At 37.6% G+C, this 15,807-nt stretch overlaps 1 protein-coding gene across 1 annotated transcript in view; it reads right to left on the minus strand.

Annotated features, from left to right (window-relative positions):
* The window catches only part of LOC131066496 (uncharacterized oxidoreductase At1g06690, chloroplastic), an 89,626-nt gene that overhangs the window by 10,948 nt on the left and 62,871 nt on the right, over positions 1 to 15,807 (minus strand). The window contains exons 4-7 of the mRNA XM_058001267.2: positions 9,629 to 9,790; positions 9,510 to 9,532; positions 9,232 to 9,303; positions 8,910 to 9,077 (exon numbers count right to left, since the gene is read on the minus strand). Of these exons, the coding sequence (XP_057857250.1) occupies positions 8,910 to 9,077; positions 9,232 to 9,303; positions 9,510 to 9,532; positions 9,629 to 9,790 (425 nt within the window). The remainder of the gene's footprint in view (positions 1 to 8,909; positions 9,078 to 9,231; positions 9,304 to 9,509; positions 9,533 to 9,628; positions 9,791 to 15,807) is intronic.

Here is a 15,807-nt window from a genome sequence, read left to right on the forward strand (position 1 = left end):
ATTATTTTTCCTCAAACTAATATATAATGTAGAAATAAATAAATAAATTAACATAGGCTTTTCCAATCACCGTTCTGATTCTTGTGATCATCTAATTAATCTAGAGAATAAAATATGATTCACACCATTACTGCTCAATCAACACAATGTGCCTGTTGGTGTAAATAATTATTCATCATGGATATTATTACACCTTACTTAAGTTTACTTAGGAAATGCATTTCATAGTAGTTTGGGTATGAGACACTTGGATGTTTGTGCCACATTGGGATAGTGTGTGTAGGAGAATTTCCACCTTTTATGGTGTTGATCTTGTTACTACTCTATCATATACACTTATTGTGGAGTGATAATTCCACCTTCGGTGGGTGATCCACCTCATGTGGAATACTTTATTGTTTCTCCTACCTACCACACCTATTTCCTACCTTTGTTTCTTATTGAGCCACACATCATGTTTGTGTGCTCACATATCCATATTGCCTTGCCTATATAAGCAAGCTCATCTACATTGTATGTAACAACTATTGATCATTTATCTATTGATGAGAATACAGTTTATTCTTGTCCTATATTTTGTCCCTATTTTGTACATTTCATTGAGCTCTTGATCTTGGCAAAATCTCACATGGTATCAGAGCCATTAGAGCGTCATTAATTCGTCTTTTGAGAGGCATTATTGAGGCGTCAAGAGGTAGATCTGAGGAGCAGCATCTTTTGGAGGCGTCCTAGACCAGATCCGACCTCGTCATTGCGTCCGGGTGGCCGTTTCCATGAAGTTTAAGTATAAATTCGGCCTACTTTGGTGAAAATCAAATTTCGGGCTTGGAGGAAAAATTTTGCCCAATTTGGGCGGTACGGTACAGATTTTCGGAAAAAAAAAATTCTGCAAAAAATATTTCATTTGATGCAGAAAAAAAAATAAAATTTGGAAAAGTATTTTTTTGTTGAAAAAAAAAATCAAAAACTATTTTTTGGGGTCCAAAGACCCCCCCCCCCCGTAACCGCCATACTGCAGGTTCTGTGCCGCTGTACCTCCGTGCAATGTGTCATCGTGATCTCCCCGTACTCCGCTTCATCCGTTGACGATTGTTGTACCTGCACCGAGCTACCTTTAGGCTCCTCCTGCGGTCTTTTCGGCAGCGTCCGATCGGCCCCCCGCATTCTTCCCGCCAGCTGGACCCCGTGTGCTGCTCCTGCGGTCTTTTCGGCAGCCTATCAGCCGACCTCCCGGACTCCCTACTGTCAGCACCGGACTCTCCTGCTGTCAGCCTCCCTGCCTCCGGCTCCAACCCAGCCCTCCCGGCCGCCGACCGGCACCTCTCGCCAAACTGCAGCCCACGGCGGCCAGTCAATGGAACCCCGGGCCCCGTGAACTCTGCCACCGTCACCCGCCATGCGGACTCCGACTAATCAAATTCACCACATCAGCAAACAGTGCCACATCAGCAATGCCACGTCATCCGTTCGTACCGTACGGACGCCACGTAGGCGAGGAGGCGAAGTTTTTGTGACGGCTAGACGACCATCAAATTTAGACTCACAGTTTGCTGACGTCATCAATTTTTTAGAAAGTTTTGCAAGCCCCTCTCATTGAGCTTTTTGATTTTGCAGTTCAACTTCAAATGGCCATATCTTGCTCATTTTTGCTCCTTTTTTGGTGCAATTTTATTTGAAATGGGCTAGAATTTCGTGTACTTTCTCGTGGTGGCATTATTTTCTGATTTTGATGGACAAATGTTTTAGAAATCTCAGTTTTTGGTGACTGTACCTGTCCAATCCTCGTTTCTACAACTTCTGAGACTCCGTTTGGGCTCATATGAACTCCTTTTCGGGTGCCGTTTTTTTTTAAAGTGCATGATTTTTCGTCTAGTCTCATAATATGCTATCATTTTGCAGAAATTTTGGGTAGAAATTGTACTTTCAGCATATGGTCTTTTTTGGCCAATTTGGTACTTGTATTGCATAGATCTATCTTGCTGGTCTTTTGCTTTGTAGTTCTCAACCTAATGGGGCAGTTGTAAAACAAAATCATAAGTCCACCTTGCCATTGTTTGCAAGTGGCCTATTGTACACGCACTACATATAAAGTGTCAAAACCATCTTTTTTGGGGGGGTACTTTGATTGATTGAATTTGGGAGGTGTCTCTTGTGCTTTTGTGCTCTTGTGTTCCTTCCTTTTTGCTGCTATGGGTTCTTCTAAGTTTCCTCTCTTAACTCCTCATAATTATGCTACTTGGAAAATTGATGCATAGAGTAAACTTATGGAAAAAGGACTAACTCATTACATTGATGGAACTATTGTTGCTCTCGCTGATCCTAAGGCTGATCCTGTTGGTCACTCGGATTGGCTCACTAAAAATATCATGGCAATTGATACCTTAAGAAAGTATGTATCAAAGGATCTCATTTTTCATATTGAGAAATGTACTCTAATCAAGGATGCTTGGCAAAAGTTTCAAGACTTGTATGGTCAAGTTGATGAGATTAGGGGCTATCAAATTGATAGTGATCTCACCATGTTAGATCCCAAGAACTTTGATACTATACAAGATTATGTCAGTAAGACAAAAGAGTTGAGGGAGAACTCAAAGATTGTGGCATTGATAAGAAGGATACTCAATTGATCTTCAATTTGATGGGCAAACTTCCACAAGAATATGCAGCATTTGTTTCTAGTTTCCAAACCCATAGGATGACAATGGGTTCAAGCTACACAATGCCTACATTTGATGCTTTCGCTGAAATGTTGATGATGGAACAAACTAAGTTGATAAGCATGGGCATTCTTAAGACTTCTAAGTCTCAAGCATTTGTGGAAAATCAAGGGAACAAAGGAAATCAAGGAAAGGACAACTCAAACAAGAAGAAATGGCAATCAAAGCCTAAGGGCAAAGCATCACCTTCTCCAAAACAAGGGGATTCATCCTCTTCCAAGAGGGACAATTCACCAAAGAGGGAGAGACCTACTTGTGCCTATTGTAAAAAATTTGGTCATGAGGAGCGTCATTGCCATTCTAAGAAGATTGATGAGCTCACACACATCCTCAAAAAGCATAACATTGATTTGCCTAATGTCTACAAGAAGGATGATTCATCAACTTCCACTTCCTCACATTCAAAAGGAAAAGGGCAAGCATTCATGGCTTCTACAAGTGGGAAGACTCACTCTTTTGGAACAAGAAAAGGGAAAGCTCTTTGTGCTACTACAAGTCATGATTCAGGGAGATGGCTTCTAGATTCAGGGGCTTCTCATCGTATGGCATCTTCGCATTCTATGTTTTCTACATTTGAGCCTTGCACCATGCCGCAGATTTTGATAGGCAATCATACATACATGGATGTGATTGGGAAAGGAACTATTGCCATTGGGGATAACTCCTTCAATGATGTGTTGTGTGTACCCCACTTGACAAACAATCTCCTTTCCATCTATCAAATCACACATGGTGCAACTAAGAGAATTGTGGAGTTCACACCTGAGTCAGTTTTCATTAGAGACTTGGAGACTAGAGATATCATTGCAACTGGGGTGGTTGATCATGCATCTCGGTTATACTCCTTTTCAAATTTTGTTGATGATGATAATTTCACATATGATGATTCTACACATGATGATCACACTTCTTGTGATGGTTCAGATTTTGAGGAGAACTTTAGGTACTTGAACTTGGGGATTCTCACATGTGACCCCGTTCTTGAGCCTTGTGTTTCATCTCCTCCTATTGATATCACATCACCTATTGCACCTGATGATGCGGATAGTGCGACAGTTTTGTCTTCATGTGATTCAGTGCAGCAAGATATACATTGTCTTCCAGCTTCAGATTCATGGGATGCATACTTGATAGACATTGCAGGTTTGTTTGTGGAATCCTACATTGCAGATTTGGGAGACATCATTGATGATATTCATCTTCTCTTTGATGAAGATGATCCTTCTTCGATTGTTGCGAGGGAACACTCTGACCCTCTTGTTCATTCTCTACATGATCATTCTTTCGAGGTTGACATGATTGTGGATACTTATGTACAGCAGTTGGAGGTCTCTTTATGTTTAGAGGAGACATGTGAGTCTTTGGGACTTGTTCTACTTTCTTCTCCACTAGATCTTGGAGTGCCTTTTTCTACAGTGTGGATCAATTTACCACCTTTGGAGGGGGTATCTTTCAGCATCGACATGGGGACACTTGAGCAATTTTTCGAGACTTCTTTCGTCATGAGTTTTTTTCATACATCTTCCCTTCATGATTGGGGAGACTTCATGGATACACCTTTGGTTTTGTTTCTTCCTAAGGGGGGGAATGTTGTTCGACGTTCATGGAGCAGTTTCTTCATACATCATCGAACTTCTATCATTGGTGCAGATTCTACATTGAGGGGGGGCTTCCTAGCTTCTCTTCTTCTCTCATATGGGGGGGACTTTTTCCTCACATGGGGTTTTGTTCCTCACATGCTTCTATGAGAGTTCTCTTGTATAGGTTTTATCTCTCTTTTGGGAGAGGGTTTTTCCCATTGGGTTTTTCTCTCTTTCCCCGCTTTGTGAGAGATTTCATTGCATTGGTTTGCATGCATTTGCATTTGTACATGGGTACCTAACATGGCCTAGCAGTCGGGACCCATCTTGCATTTCTTAGTTGCATTGTAGACTTAAGTGCATTCCCATAAGTTGCACTTAAGGGGGGGTGTTGGTGTAAATAATTATTCATCATGGATATTATTACACCTTACTTAAGTTTACTTAGGAAATGCATTTCATAGTAGTTTGGGTATGAGACACTTGGGTGTTTGTGCCACATTGGGATAGTGTGTGTAGGAGAATTTCCACCTTTTATGGTGTTGATCTTGTTACTACTCTATCATATCCACTTATTGTTGAGTGATAATTCCACCTTCGGTGGGTGATCCACCTCATGTGGAATATTTTATTGTTTCTCCTACCTACCACACCTATTTCCTACCTACCCTTTTTTCTTATTGAGCCACATGTCATGTTTGTGTGCTCACATATCCATATTGCCTTGCCTATATAAGCAGGTTCATCTACATTGTATGTAACAACTATTGATCATTTATCTATTGATGAGAATACAGTTTATTCTTGTCCTATATTTGTCTCTATTTTATACATTTTATTGAGCTCTTGATCTTGGCAAAATCTCACAGTGCCCCTGGTTTAGAATGTGGCCTCCATGGACTCAGATTAGCCATTGATGTTTACTTCAGAGTGCATGTCAGCTTCTAACAGCAATCAGGAGCTCCATAAACTGTGAGAATCCTAGTGCATCCCACAAGAACCATTGATTTGTGATTAAGTACACACAACATCATCTCCATCTTGACAACAACAACTTCTATAGGTGTCTAAATGCAGAGCATAGTGGCCATTTTTTTCTCATTCTTCCAGCAAGAAAGCCTTGGGTTCACCCCAGGTCCATTGTGTGACCATTCTGACCACAAGGAACCTGGCATGCCTAGGCCAGACCCTGGCCAAACCTAGGGCTGTCCCAGACCCAAAACAGAACCATATCTATTCAATACACAGGCCTAAACAGAAGAACTAGGTAGCATACGTTTTCCCCATGGGAATGTGTTGCAACTAATGGGTGTGTCACAATGACTTGTTCCCTTCTCCATCTTGCATGAACTATCATACCTTGCAAAATGCAACCAAAATTATAATGGTCTCCAAGTCTCAAAAAGAACAGGTATGTTTCGGACTTGCTCCAACCAATCTATACATGAATTCAGTGATTTGTTGTTCAGGTCCAGTATTTGAACACCCCAACCAAATATGATGTTATAACTCATAATGATGTTCCAGCCAGAAGTCTGGCCATTTTTTGAGCAGATGTAGGTTCTGACGGTGATGTTAACGTTAGTAATTATAAGAAAGGTGAACTGCCTCAGCCATTGCAGTCTACAACTAGTACTTTTTGAAAACTGTATAAAAGGAATTCACTCTTTCTACGTCACTTCTATAGCATAGAATTTCTGTCATATTCTTTCTTGTTCTCATGCTAAAGGATTTGTATGGTAAGATTTTATTTTCTGCTTATTCTTGTATTGTTAACCTTGGGCAAAGGATAGTAAACAGTATCATAAGGTGCATGCTTTCAAATAAATACACTGACTTGGAATTTTGAGCAAAACATTCTTCAAGTCTTAATTTCAAATCCTTTATTATCCTCTGTCAGAAGCTAATTGTATTTTAATTAAAGATAAATGCCCTGGATCAGAATTGAATGATCCAAGGAAATGACAAGAATGTCTTCTGCTAATTTAGTTTTATTGTCAAACAAAAAAAAATCCTAGCTAAGCTTAGGAGCCCAACAAATCAATGATACTATCAGCTAGGAAAGTGAGAACAAGTTTATCAATTTAGTTTGTCTGTGCTTAATATCTAGTTTTGACTTCAAATATTAATGCTTGAGAATTATTTTTTGTGTAATGTCCCCTTCTCCTTAGCACATGCACTTGTGTCGAGGTTGGCCTATATTTGACCCTCGTAGCCCAAGGAGTTGTTTAGGGGGTCGACATGGCAATGATTGGTGACTTCACATCTCTTTATTATTTGATATTTTGATGTTATAAGGAGATAACACGTATCAGGAGACGTGTGAATTTTATTTTATTAATAAATTAAAGGTACATTAAAATAACATGTTTAATTAAATAATATAAAGTGTACCTAACCTTATTGTTTAGAAGGTGATTGTGACGTGTTAGGTAACGAATAAATAGAAGAGGGGAAACACATGTTGGGCATCAGTTGTTTATGTCATCTCTTGAAGAGTTGTGGAGACACAGGTTGTCCACAAAAGATCTTGGAGAACGATACCTCCCTATTGGTCAGCATAACTGAGGAGGTGAAAGACCCTCTGAAGGGTTGCGAGGAGAGTGGAGAGCATTCAGCTTTCCACATTGAGCATAAGGAGTTTTAATATCAGTTTATAATAGTGTTTCAGACTTGCAGGTGCTGAGATCGCCTTGTATTGGAGAGTGCATTCTTTGAACCATTTTTGACTGCGATTCCATTTGGGCATATAGGTGATATCTATCATTATTTATTGGAGGCAAATCGAAGTTATTGGGAGCTGTCATCAAACCAGTTGCAGAACTAGGGACCCACGACTTTGCTCATACCTCTCCATACTTGCATCGATTTTGACTTGTATTAATATTAAAAATCATAGGAGGGAGAGGCGATAATTTTGGGATGATTTGGAAAGCGATTAAGTGTCTATATAATTTATTTCATCCATCCAACCTGAGGCAGGTTCGTGGCTCTATGACCTTCGATCTGAGCCTTCAGTGCACATTAAAGCTTGGCAATCCCTTGTTGGACAAAGCGCTTCAGTTAGGAGGAAGGTCTGATCAGTTGGAGGAGAATTAGACCATTAGACAGCAGATTTCTCTTGATTACAGACCTCCATTGACAGCAGCAGGGTCGGCATATAGAAGACTTGGATCTTGCACATAGGAGTCATCATAATTGAAGATTTGTATCAGCTACATCATCACCTACACTTGGGAACATCAAATCAGGTTCTTAAACATATCATTCCATTGTTTCAGTATTTATATGTGAGTGTAAATCAGTGCCTAGTCCTCAGAACATCTGAGACTCAGTCTTGTATATCAATCCATGCTTGGGTTCTTTAATAGCATTTTGTAATAATCATTGAAGAGGATTGAACTAGTTTTGGACTGCATCTTATTTCGGATAGTATTCTGAGGTTGTATGCCAATTATTTGTTAAAATGACAGCAAGTAGTTGTGACTGATAATAAGTCCTATTTGCCCCTAATACCTTGTGGTTGTTGTTCTAAATCATTCCTATGATATTCTATTATTGTTGTGGCTCAACCTTCAATGAAAAATTGCTTCAGAATGTCCTTTTAGTCTGACTGAAATTGTGAACAGCATGATAAACCATGACAGCCAAGTGTTTGTTGAAATGTCTTGGTGAAATATATTAGGATTTCATATCAGAAAATTAGCAGGGACATTACATTTTGCCTAATGTAAAGTGACTAAACAATGTAACAAACTAAAAAGAGATTGTTTGAGAAAAAGTATGCACATTACTAAGATAGAAATAGATTATGTGAAGAAAAGAATCTTATATTACACAAAAAAGCATGATAACTACATCAATTTTCCAATAGGATTCCTTAGAATGTCATCCTATAAAAGTTATAAACGCTAACATCTGAACCTATGGCTTGATGACTACAGACTTAACATCTATACAAAAACTTTAAAAAAGATTAAATTTGACCAGCATAGCCTGTGTAAAGGTCCTCAATTCCCTAATCTAAGCAAAGAACCAACCTCATGAAAAGTAGCATTACAGCAGGTTACAAAGGTAGAAACAATCTAAGAGAATACAATCAAAATGATTATAAAACCAATTTCGAAAAAAATAAAATAAAAACTTTAAATATGGATAATGCCTATAAGGATTATATGACTCAGCATCTACCAAGATCACTTAGGACAAATTCAAAACATGTTTTTGCAAACTAAACTGACAAATCAATTACGCTAATTCATGTGTTTTTCTCTGTTCTTGAACAAGCATATGAATTCCATTTACGAAACATGCATTTTTTCAATCTTTTTACAATTTTAAGGATTTTCTCCAAGTGGAAGTATGAGGAATTATACTTTGCCATGTGCCATTTTTCATGTTGACCATTTCTAACGGTTCTCAATTTCTTCTAATAACAATTATAATTTATGGCTATCATTTGTTATATACCTATTCCTTTTTAGCATTTCACAATATAACACAAGATGCATTCTTTAAAATCAATTGAAAAATCTTCATATTATTAAATGGTCACTACTAATGCATGTATGCATAAAGACGGGAACATGTAAAGAACAAAGCAGTCACATACCTTGACCAATTGGAGAATATGCAATCAGAGTAATGCCCAAGTCATTGCATGCTGCCTTAACACCATTCTCTTCTGGTGCTCTGTATATCAGGCTGTAATTTACTTGATTTGAAGCTAGTGGAATCCCTCTTTTCTGTAACTGGGCATGTGCTTTCCGAAGCCTTTCTTCTGGTGTATGCAAAAAAGGCTAAGAATTTAGATCTAAACAAAATTTATTCTACTGAAAATCACAAAAAATTTAGTTGATGACAAGTACTGAGTTTTAACTATTCAAAGAAAATAGTCTTTCAGTCATATCTAAAATCCCACTGTGATTTATTACCACTATAATTTGATACCCCAACAGCCTTGACAAGGCCCATTTCAACAGCATCTCCCAGACCATCGATGTATCCTGCAAGTAAAATCTGATGAAGAGAATTCCTTCTGTTCCTGAAACTCTATAGATGTGCATGAAAATAAAAGAATAAAATATTTTTAGATATTACTAGCAACTAGCAAGATTTGTTTGGCATGGCTTATAGTGCTAATGTAAGCAAGCATACATAAAATATTGCTAGCTACAAAGTTCAAGAATAAATTTAGTTTTACTTTACAAACCTTCATTTCCCCAAACTCCTGGCCTGCAAATAACCAAAAGTAATGCTTATTATCTTCACAGAAGGCTCTTCCACAAAGATCAAAGATATACATTCTAGCAAAGAAACATTGTACATTACCAATGCAGCTGGTAGAGATCTACTGAAGAAAGGCCTAGACGGTTCAGTGAGTCTTTGAGGGCTGAGATAACACTGCCTCTACCGAATCTCCAAGGTAAAGCTGCAAATTTTGTTGCAACTACTATATCTGTTGGATCTCTTTTCTTCCTTTCTTTGATGAATCTAGAGAGAAAACAATTTTTGAGTTTTTTATTATTAATATTGATGAAGACATTAGTGTTTATATATTAACAAATATCACAACCAATTTGAAACTTTAAGAGAACATCATGTGTATTATCAGTCAATTTTCTTTGATAAGTTGAAAGCACCTGTTGGCTCTCCTTATTGTCTTTCTTTGATAAAACTAAATAAAACAATTTAAAAATTAAGGATTTTCTTCTGGAAATAACCTATGATACATTTATTAAATCCTCAGAGTTAATATCTTCAACATAGGTCTATCTAGTTGAAATGCAATTAATCAATAGCTAATTTATCCTCCTGTCTAGACAATGTAAGTCTTTGGTTACAATATTATTCTTTATAAGCATTATAACTTTCTAAAGTAACATTAACACGATCAATTTGAGGATGAGCCATATCACAACTCTCTTAACCTGATAGCTTTGCTTGAAAGTATCACTGATTCTTCCTCTTATTTGCTTCCCACTAACAACAACTTACTCAACAATACACAAGGATTGTGCTCAAGTGTTAGTGACTCAAATTGCTGCTAGTAAACATCTTTCGAGTTGATTTGCTCAAGCCAGTCACATGCAGACATATGTCACCAATGCATTCACTATCTTTACATTAACCCAATTCATCAATATATCAAACTGAAAACAACGGGTCTAAATCCAAAATCAGACAAGCCTCATGAAATTGATAATCAACAAATGCTAAGGCAATCAATGGAGAATTATTACTAAAGATTACAAAAGAAGCAAGAGCTTGGGATAATAACCAGCCATTGAGAGAAAAAATGGATGCTGTTAGACACAAATTTAGTCCTGTGAGAGACGAGGAAAAAATATGAATAATTAAAGCATATAGTATATACACATGAGGTTTCCAAATGATAAGACACATGAAAAACTCAATTTTAAATTTATGCCAAAAAAAATGATAACAATGAAGGGAATGTGGTTGACTTTCCTCATTCATCATGTGTAGCTACCAAGGATTGAAAATTTATGAGACTTGAACAGGGACTTGCTGCCAGCTGGCTTCAAAAATTGCTGGATTGTTGTAACATTTATCTCAAAAGACTTGCTTTGGGAGGGGAGAGAATTCATCTGCTCTTGCATGATTTCCATAGTCCGATGCTAAGTGTTTTCCAAAAGAACAAAGAGTTGATCAACTGCAATGTATGCTCATGGTTTTAAACAATTGCATTCATCTTATCATTCATTGTGTAAACATGCTCCTATTGCTTGCCCACCACGTGTAGAAGATGTAAAAGGCTTGTTTCCATGGATGTGTTGTCACTGCAGGTATGCTTTCAATGCTTTCTTTGGTGTTGGATGGCTTCAGAGATCTCATGATGAATAATAAGCAGGTTTGAATCATCTTTTTGTTCATCTCCTCAGTTGTGAATTCTAGGACCACGAGGATAACCATCAAGAGCATGTGTGGAAAGATGGGAAAGATGATGGGATTGAAATGGTAATTGTATGATTAATATTTTGCAGTTTTCTTCTTGGAAGGGACTTGTGGCAACTAATCCTCAGTGACAGACAGTTTGAGGAGCATGACAGCTTCACGGTCGCGCTCATCATACTTGTCTTGATCTTTTCCGACTGCTGAGGGTCGAGATTGAGTACCGAGAACAACCTCATCAAGACATCGATATTCATATATGGTTAACATGCACTGTTTCCATGTGTTGCAATTGCGGCCATTGAACTTCTGACTGCTTTCCAACATAATATTGGTCAAAGACACCATAACGAACACTGAAGTCAAAGCAAGTCAACCTTGTGAAGGCACAAAAAACGAGGCAGAAGCTTTTGATTTAAAATCAGATCAAGAAATAGTCGACACGGATCCCAAGATACAAACACTAAGCCAAATTTTTTACAAGATATGAATGGATCATCAAGCCAATAGAAAAGTATGGTGTAAGGGAAAACCCTGACAAGTTGATAGAACATCAAAAACACCTAGAATATGCCCCCAACTTGGAATTTTCATAGACAAGAAAAATTTTGGCTTGATTCATGTACACAAGTTGATAGAAAATTTTTGGCACAAGGACTCACCAGATCTGCCAGGTCTGCGAATCCTTGGACTCACCAGGACTCACCTAGGACTTGGACAAGTCCGAGTCCAGGCCCCTGGGACTCGCCCAAGGTCACCCAACTTGGGATTCGCCGAGTCCTAGCGAGTCTAGGATCTTTGAATCCTACTGTATTCAATAGGTTAGGACCTATCCTGTGAGACTCAGTACATGTCTCTAGTTGAGATTGTATGTAGTTTGAGTATCCAATTGATGCTCATATAGGTGTCTCCATGCCTGATCTTTATCATGTGGCAGCGAGAGATTCATCATCAATTCTTCATCAATAGTAGTACCTGGGTTTGTCACACTTTGACATTCTTGGTGCAACATTGGCTCTATTTCTTCCTAAGGGGAGGAATGTTGTGCAACATCATTGGACCATCTTTGTGAGAGATTCTACATTGAGGGGGGCTTCATGGTCTTTCCTCTTCTCTCTTATTTTGGGGGGGGGGGGGGGTGGACTTTTTCCTCACATGGGGTTTTGTCCATCTCCTAATCATTGAGAGTATTTGGTATTTTCATTTCTCTTTTGGGGAGGAGTTTTTTCCCACTAGGTTTTCTCCTTTTCTCCGTTTGTGAGAGATTGCATTGCATTTGTACATGGATACCTAACATGGCCTATCTTGCATTGTGTGCAATGTGCATAATTGATCATTCTCCCTAAGTTGCACTTAAGGGGGGTGTTGGTGTAAATAAGGTGTTGTACCTTGGTTATTCTTCATCTAGATCCTAATTACACATTAGTTAAGCTTACTTAGGGACCACATAGGAGCATTCCCACTTTAGGTGGTGTTATCATGTTATCACTTTCCACTTTATGTGGTGTTTCCACCTTTAGTCGTTTTATCACATTATCACGTCCACCTTTTGTGGTTTCACTTTTCCACCATAGGTGGGTGATCCACCTTTAAACTACAACCTCTAAAATCTAAATTGTAATCTTCTTGTGATTGTGATCCTATTTGGTACGTTGATTGAAATTAGCCAATAATTCAACACTGTGCTGTTAATTTCTGTGGTCACTAATTGTCTGGAAGAAGATTTCTAGCTCTCATAGAGAATAATTAGTCTAATTTTTTTTGCCATATAGATTCTCCCCTTCTTCTGTAACACCGTGTGGAGGCCCCAGGCAATTCCTGATCTATCATGAAGGTGGACTGTTCAAGTTGCATTAGGGACACTGCTGCTCTAAGGTTAAATCTGGCAGAGAGAGAGAGAGAGAGAGATTTCTAAAAGTTAATGGAGAGCAGTATAATAGAACCAATATAACATGACACTATTAAAATGATGTGGGATGATGACTGCAGAAGTCTGCATGCCAACCACATTCCATAAAAAAATTGTTTGTCTGCACTTCTCACACAATACCACACTGTACCAGATCATGGCTAATGCACCTTTAATCTCTTTTGCAACTGACAATAATGGCTCACTCTAATACCATATTCATAATTTTGAAGTTTGATAGTTTTTTGAATAATGAAATCAGAAATCCAAAAAATTGCTGTTAGTGTTAATTGTTATATAACTTATATTATTAGCAATGAATTTGAATCATGATATATCATTGCTGTTGCTGTCACTATGCTCATGATTAATTTAATTTCTGTTATACGGCTGTCATGATATATTAATTGCTGCTGTTATAATGATTTCTTAATATATTTAACAGTGCTTTTTTTAATGTTATGATGTTTTTTTAAACAACATAAAAAATTGCTTTGCTCTTGGGGATGTCTGGCCATCCGTAGGACGGTCTAAGGATGTCTTAGACATCTCCTATTGTTTCGGGGATGACCAAACATACCTATAGTGTTTCCTATTTTTGCAACATGTTTTGGAAATGTTTCGACGATTTTATGATTTCTGGGGATGGATAGGGGATGATCCCTATGGTTCCACCTACCTGAAATGCCAATGAGGAGTGGGACAGGGGTTTGATGACCAGGAACTTGTGTTAGTGGAACACAACTTATTTCTTAACTCTAGTGCTCTAATTTTGCTCAGATTTTGAGGCCAATGAGGATGTTTCAAGTGGGCTCTACATGGTCATAGAGCACATGGTAGTTGATTCTTAGCTTATAGCGAGGATGTCTTTTGAGATTGAGATCTTTAGACTTTAAGCTTAACGGGACCTCTTTGTGGAAGATATATGTGAGATAACTTGGATGACATTTCAGCTAGGTAAAAGTTTATAATTTGCATAATTTAAGTTGAAAACTTTCATTTTTTTTACATTAATGAACAATGAGATTTAATTCCTTTTTTTCTCATTTGAGAGCCACAGCGGGAGAGGTTTGCTGCTAAGGTGCCAAATCTTCAAAGGGATTGCCAAACATGTCTTGAGCCAACCATGTAGCATTTCAAGATGAAAGCACAATTGAAGTATGTTTGAACACATACACTCAGAGAGGAACAACTATTGTTATAGAAAATAACAAAAATGCAAATAATTATGTTTAAAATGTATTTTAAACCAAAATTGCATTGTTCTAACCTGTCATGCCTTGGTAATTCAAAAAACCAATCAAAACTAGGTCAAAGAATAAATAAAATGCAAGTAAATGGAAAAGCACGTATATGCTTGTACTTCAAAAAAGGCTAGCTTTTCAATCAGCCAGTGGACTTTTGTCTATAAAGCCTTCTAACTTGGTTTTTGATATTTTGCATTTTTTATTTTTTAGGCACAAGGTAAATAGATTTTTAGAATTTATTGTGTGATTGCAAACACCAAACCAAGCATTTTGCAATCATTAGCTAAGGCATAGTGGCACACATTTCTACATTAATTCTTCAAAGTTCAAACCCTTGTTTTGCGGTTTGGAGAGGCACAATGTGCTAGAAGTAGGGTTTATTCAAGCATTCTTTTACCAAAATTCTTAAAACCCTATTTATAATTCATAATATTATAAACCCTAACCTTACCAAATCCTATTTATAATTTATAAAGGGTTATGTTTTTTTCAATTTTCTTTGAAAGAAAATTGTCATTTTTTTGTAGACTAACCTTAACCCATAAACTAAAATTATAACGTTTTAAGGTTAAGGTTAGCGTTAGGGTTTTTATTTTTACATTTTATTGGACAATGGGGTTAGTTTTGTTTTTTGTTTTTTTAGTCTATTAGAAGTTGCTAGATTTAGGTGATTAATTTTTTGTTTTTGGCCAAACCTAAATGTTGTGGCTTGCTACGTGTTTGTTTTTATCAACCCTAATGGCAATGGGTGTGAATGGGATTTTTATTTCAGCCAATATTTCATCATACCATGAGAGAGATTTTGCATTGGCATAGTGCACTTTGATTCCCAATAAAAAAAAGGTTAAAATGTGACATCTGTAAAGCAAATAATGGTGGGGTAATCCATTGTTTCAAATGGTACCTTACAATGTTGTCAGGAAATGAAATGAAACCTTGTAAAAATTAGTGTCCTATAGATGTTATTGAATAAGCAAGGTTGACATTAATGCCTATACAAAAATAATGTAAAAAGGGCTAAAACTACCTTGGGCTCATGAGCAAGTTCTTCTATTGAGTGTGATGATGATCATGATGCAATGGCACCCTTTGGTGATGACAAGGAATATCTATCATCAAGGCATGATTCTATTTCTTCTTGTGATGGGATCACCTCCACGCCTATTTGTGGCAGCACCTCTTCCACACCTCACGGTGGCCCCTATTAGCACATTGCACAACCACCAAATATATTTTTCAAAAAATCTTGGTGGTGAATCTTTTTTTGCACCTTGCACTACACTTGGACCTCAACCCTCATTGGAGACCACAAGATGGAGGAAAACTATTTGTGCACAAACAAGGAAGACAATAGCAAACATTTTGTATTACTTGATCATCCCATTCAATATTGTTTGATCTCCTCATCAGCAAGCCATCGTTGATGTCATTGCTATTTG

The sequence above is a fragment of the Cryptomeria japonica genome, chromosome 8 (assembly GCF_030272615.1).
Source record: "Cryptomeria japonica chromosome 8, Sugi_1.0, whole genome shotgun sequence".
Lineage (NCBI taxonomy): Eukaryota > Viridiplantae > Streptophyta > Pinopsida > Cupressales > Cupressaceae > Cryptomeria > Cryptomeria japonica.